Source organism: Oryzias latipes, chromosome 14, assembly GCF_002234675.1.
Source record: "Oryzias latipes chromosome 14, ASM223467v1".
NCBI lineage: Eukaryota > Metazoa > Chordata > Actinopteri > Beloniformes > Adrianichthyidae > Oryzias > Oryzias latipes.
Genome location: NC_019872.2, coordinates 13,061,671 through 13,067,842, shown reverse-complemented (window position 1 = coordinate 13,067,842; position 6,172 = coordinate 13,061,671). Strand labels below are relative to the sequence as shown.

The 6,172-nt window shown below is 39.7% G+C and overlaps 1 protein-coding gene across 1 annotated transcript; it reads left to right on the top strand.

Moving 5' to 3' along the window:
• Positions 1-1,404: 1,404 nt before the first annotated feature.
• Positions 1,405-3,048, top strand: snrnp35 (small nuclear ribonucleoprotein U11/U12 subunit 35). Its single transcript, XM_004076381.4, has one exon. The coding sequence runs from the start codon at positions 1,796-1,798 to the stop codon at positions 2,456-2,458; it is 663 nt and encodes a 220-aa protein (XP_004076429.1). The 5' UTR covers positions 1,405-1,795; the 3' UTR covers positions 2,459-3,048.
• The last annotated feature ends 3,124 nt before the right edge of the window (positions 3,049-6,172 follow it).

Below are 6,172 nucleotides of genomic sequence, written 5' to 3'. Positions count from 1 at the left end.
TGTTCCTTCAAGAGTGTTTATTCTCCCTCTGAGGTTTGGATGTTAAAGGACTAGTTCTGCCAGTTATTCGTGCTGTGCTTCAGGCTAGTTATGGTGTTATGGAGGCTTTGTTTTTGCATATTTAAAGGACCTCCTGATCTGACGATGAGACACCAAAGCCTAAAATCATAAACTGATGTAATATCACAGATCAGAACAAGTTTTAATTGTGTGGCAGATCAAAGATAAACTCATCTTTTTCAGTGGACTGCATAACTGCCAGATGTTTGAAACCTTCACAGCAGTTAAAGAATTTGGAGGCTGGTAATTCCTTAGAAATAAATTTCAAATACGGTATATTAAATTCTATACAATTAGCCAAACCACTGCCTTGATTTTTGACAATGGATTACTTTATTGGTGTTAGCCATTTAAAAAAAGAACAAACTTCTGTGAAAAGAATTGACTCCAAATGAGCTAATCCACGTGTTCAGCTTGTTTCCAACGCCACAGTAAAATAGGTACAGAAGCATTTGGACTTGGAGATTACTTTTAGGAACACTTATGAAAGGGCGGTCTGCCCTCAGGATGTCTGAATTCCAGTGATAAAATCCCACCTAAAAAACATGTCCAGACCAGTAAGATTTCTAATTTGAGCTAATTTATTTTAGCTAAGGTAATGTAGGTCAACGATAAGCCTGTCCAGGTGTAACCCCTCCAGTTTGAACACTCGGGAAGAGCAATTTCTGATGATGGCCAGTGGCTCATCTGTGTTCTTTAAACAGATGATGGTTTTCTGATCTAGGGATCTTATGTCTATGGCTATAATATTCCTAGTCAAAACAAGTCATTATTAACAGAAATTGAAAAACATGTCACACTTCTTAATCATAAGTCCTGTACAAATACTGTGGTGATTATACCATGGTGCTAGATGAATGGCTTGATAGAGTACCCTCAAAGTTCAATACCCATCATATCAATCCAACTTTACAGGACTTTTGTCTTGCTATTAATGTTTCTGACCCCTGGAGGATAAAAAATCCTCCATGTTCTGTGTTTTTGTTTTCTAAAAACACAGAACTTGGAGGATTTTTTAATTGTAAATATTTTGGGTAAATTCTATATACATAAATGTTGATTCCTTAAAATCAAACCATATTTTTTACATTTCATGAAGAACTCTGCTTTTTTTCCCATCCGTAAACGTCATGGAAAACAAACTTGCTATGGAACTTCAAAGTTTCATATGTAACTTGCAGCTTTTTGATAACCCCTTAAGTTAAGAATCATTAAAATGTCTATGTAACCCCATTTTTATTTTATTTTTTATTGTTTTATTTTAACATCTTTTACGTTTTTTCTGTGTTATTGTTATATTTTTTTTATTTTATATTGCATTTGTTATTTGTACATGTTTACATTTTTCTATTTTTCTATACTTGTCATAATTGTATGCAACTGTCTAAACCTCAAGTGTTTTTTCAATAAAAAAAACCCACTAAGGAAGAGCACACCCAAATGTGGTATAGGTTCTTCTTTAGTGTGCATGTTTCAAAATGAAATTCTCAGTTTGGCTTAAATAAAAAAATAAAAAACTAGTTGTTGACTGAGGTGACGCACTTTTAATTACAAAAACTGGAGCCGGTAAAATCGAAAAGAAATGTCGGTCATCAACGAAGGCAGCCCGGAACCATTCTAGAGTAACAGAGTAGGACTTGTTCCCTAACGGATTATTTTTCCTGTTGCACGCAGAGTTTGGAGCTCGCGGCTCTGCTAGTGTTTTTCAGGACCCACCAAATTTCTTCTCGGCTTCATGGCGGAGTGGTGTCCGATAGCGAAGGAGTATGACCCGCTAAAGGCCGGTAGTATTGATGGGACGGATGTGGAGCCCCATGACCGCGCCGTGTGGAGGGCTATGTCCGCCCGCTATAAGCCCAACAAGGGGGTCGTGGGAGATCCGCTGCTCACCGTCTTTGTGGCCCGCCTGAACCCGCAGACCTCCGAGGAGAAGCTTCAACAGATCTTCTCCAAGTACGGAGACATCAAGCGACTCCGACTGGTCCGAGACATCGTGACCGGTTTCTCCAAAGGTTACGGCTTTATTGAATATAAAGAGGAGCGGTCCCTGACCCGGGCCCGCAGGGACGCCAACAAACTGGTGGTGGATCAGCACGAACTGTTCGTGGACTTTGAGCAGGAGAGGACTCTGAAAGGGTGGATTCCGCGGCGTCTGGGTGGAGGTCTGGGAGGCAAGAAGGAGTCTGGACAGCTGCGTTTCGGAGGAAGGGACCGACCGTTCAGGAAGCCCATCAACCTCGGGGCCGGGCCGGTGCAGGATTGGGGCAGAGCCGGATCCAGCGCATGGCAGGACCGGAACCGACATACTAGAGATGTGGATCGGGGGCGGGGCAGCAGGGAAAACAGAGGATATCGGGACAGGGACCGGGAGGATCGCCGGTACAGAGACAGGAGGTGATGCAGCAGGGATAATGAAAGGTCTGGTTCGGGACACCAGCGCGGATGGCGACTCGTCACTTTTCGGGTGTTATCGGAACACAGTGGCTCCACATCCGAGGGAAGAGTTTCAGCATTTTTAGTCCTTTGATTGGACTAAACCTGAATTGACCCTGCGTTAGTCTCAAAAGGGTTTAAAAGAAGAGAGAGATTCGTGCAAAACTTGTTGTTGTTTTTTAACTTTATTTCTGATTCACATTCAGATACACAGTAAGTTTAAACGATTACATACATCCAGATTCAATGATGAAATAATGCACATACACATATACAACTAAAAAAATAACAATAAACCAGGTTGGGGTTTCTGACAGAATATTGAACCTTTCGATTGATTTCGTTTCACGATCAAATGAGCTGAACTGTCTCTGTTTTTCATGAGACAGAAGATAATTGAGTTTCCTTTCAAAAACATTAACATTTTTCTGTTTGACTATGAATTATAAGTCAGAATACAAGAAAACAAATGTGTTTTTTTTTAAATATTAGAATGGTATTGATGTCTTAATTTTTTGTACACTAACCAAAGAAATAAACACATAAATCCCTTTTGTGTGCTTGTGTTTTCTTGTAATTTAAATTACATTTAGCTGCTTAACTGCTGCTCAGCAAAAAAGCAGTAAAAAGACATCAGATTTTTGTTTTGTCTTATGTCACACAAACCACTTTATTCTTTATTTCTGTCTTTGTATCGTAAATGTGCACAGTTAAAGGAGTGCATGCTTTTTAACAGATCCCGTATAGAAATGGATTAAAAGATATGACAAACATCATGAAAAAGCAAGGAGCCAGACCTGGGAGGTTCCACTTCAGTGAGGATTTGATGTTTGTGAAATGATGCCCTCTCTGCCCTGTATTTGTGATTAGTACTAGTATTAGTATGTGATTGGGGAATGAAGTTATCTGCCCTTCTAAGGTTTCAGATTACCCCTCCTCCAAATGCTCGTATGGATCCAGAGCAAATGCCATCCTGTGAATCGGAAACAAAGAGCTGAGCTGTACTTGTATCTGCAGGGCCGAAACAAGGTGAAAAGGAGATTTTTGCTTATGTTGTTGGATTTTTGGGAAGAAATTTGCCCCCTTTAACGCGAAGAAGGTACTAAAACTTAATATTTGTTGGATCGCGTTCATTATTTCCAGATGCTTGACATTGTCTTCTCATGGTTGCTTTCTTGTCCAAACCCTCTCCGCTGTCTGATCCCCCTGCTGTTTCCTTTTCCTGTTTATCCTGACAGTGGGGGAAGAGGATTGAAGGACTCTGACTTTGTTGATATATCTCCTTGAAAAACCTTTTTTAGACCCATGTTCCTCATAGGATGTCTTATTGTCTTTTCTTTGAACACACCGAGTTGATAGTCTTCAGAAACAGATATTCTCGTTGGGATTTATTTCTCTGTCCTGTCTCAAATGGACAAACTTATTCTTAAGTGGCCTCTAAAAAGGTCCAGGTTTATCCGTTTTTCTAGACTTGTATTTGAGTAACATAAAACATTTGGAGTTTTTTTATGTTACATGAGAAAAATATGGTTTAAAACCTCGTCAGTTCTGAACTGAATTTCACAGTGGAGGAGGAGTGGTGGCTTTATGAGGCCTTTCTAGGTCTCCGGTGTGAATAATAGCTAAAAAGTAGAAGATAAATGCCTTAGGTTTTACAAACTTCAGCCTGGCTTTTCTTTTCTTTTTTCATTAGTAAAGAGCCCTTTCCTGGTTTTACATGACTTAACTCCACCTAGAAGCCTTTTTGAAACCATTCTCTTCTGCTTCTCTGCTCTTCTTTTGTTACTTGATGTCGTCCTGGAGTTGTTGAGCAACGTTTGAATGAGTTGCCCGTCATTCTGGCTTTTGGGGAGCCGCTTTCATCCTTTCCCGGTCTGTAGCTTTGTCAGTGTCTGCTGCTTGACCTTGTTCTTTTGAGCTGTCGTCTTAGAAATTTAGAGACGGAGACGTCCTGACGCACACTTTCATGCTTCCTAAAAAAAACAAAAAAAAGGAGGGGTCGTACTTGTTTTGAAATCCAACAGACTGACTAAGAAAAGGTCTGTTTTACACGGCGCTTTTGGTCAAATTTGTAAAGCTTGTGAATCTTTTCCAGAGCCCATTTATGCAGCAGGACGCCGTCCAGAAAGATTAAGCACAATATGATGAGAAACCTGCACACAATATACTTATTTGTCAATTAAAAAAAATCTTTTAAAAGCAGACTTGAACTGATCCCAAAAGCTGTCAATATGAGGATGAATTTAAATGAAAGCAAATGAAAGAATTACAGGTTTTGAAACCACACTGACTTTAAAGAGCCTAATCATGAGAACATGAGGTCCTTATTAGATGTGGTGCCTTTATTATTAACACGTCTTTTTCTGGAACTGGTCACATCCCACTCATTCGGACCGACCTCACCAAACATTAAACTGTGAACGCCTGTGGTGGTTCTGACTAAAACCACCATTTGTCAGGTGTTTAACAAACTGACTGGATGCATCAAAAGGTCAGTTTGCAGCGTTTCCTTGTGCTGTCTGCTTTAATTCTCCTCTGTGCATCGGAGTCAGGTTATTGTGGTAGCCATGGCGCTCTGTTTTCCTCAGTGAGTGGCAGATACAGTAGAAATGAGCTCACACAAAGAAGCAGCAGGACCACTGGGAGGGCTGAAAAGTTGTAAGAGGAGAGTAGAAACCAGTTTGAATAAAAGCTACTTGAAACCAATAGAAAGAACAAAAAAGTCCCCAAAGCTTGCTGTTGTGAGCAGAGCCTTGTGACCATGGAAACCGAAGTGACATGCAATGCTGAGTCCTAATGTATAAGTATAACATGTTAACAAGTATAACAAATGTAATCTGAGTGCATAAAAAAACTGACCCTACAACAAAAAACGGGAATGGTTGGCCTGGATCATCTAGCCTGTGCTTAGTGACATGCCTGTATGAATGGGACCTTTCACTTTTAAAAACGCATTTCATTTAGATTTGGTTTATTTAAAGGTTCTTTAAAAGTAAATATGTAAAGTTACTGCTTCAGGCTAGTCTTCAAAAGAGGATAACCTGAACAAACAGTTCCACAAAGGGGTCCAAAGGGTTCTGTCAAGCCCACCTTTTGTTAGTCACCAATACACCAATCATGAATAATCAGAGAGTTCCTGCAGATAATAGGAACCAAAGTTGTATTGGTGGTTAAAACTGTAAAGCATGTAGAGAAATTGTGAGTGTATGATCTCTAGAAATGCTCCTCTACCTTAGAACCCCTTTCTGCCTGTCTTCCAAAACCAGGTCATGTTTCCTGCAGATTTTTATCCCCAACATGTATGTCACTTCGTGAGTGATGATGCATTTAGTACATAAATTGTTGTTTTTTTAAGGATTTTGTAGTGATTATTCCTCGGTTCTTGTGTTTTCAAGTTTTCCCTTTGTCAGTCGCACCATTGTTGTCAATCATTCACAGCTGTCTGGAATTGTGTCAATGATCAACATCAGTGTATATAAGTGTCTGGATCTTCAATGTCGAAACATCTGTTTTGTTTCTATTTGGCTTTTTTTTTGTCGCTTAGTTCATGTTTATGACCTTTTCAAGTTTATCAAAGGTTCAATTGTCTGCCACCAAGCCTGACCTCCTGTTTTTGATAAAGGCCACCAGTCATTTCCTGTATATTAAATCAATATATTACTCTGTGGTATTTTTAGAT

What these genes read in the sequence shown, in the direction of transcription:
- snrnp35 (XM_004076381.4), top strand. Translation starts at nt 1,796, where the DNA reads ATGGCGGAGTGGTGTCCGATAGCGAAGGAGTATGACCCGCTAAAGGCC.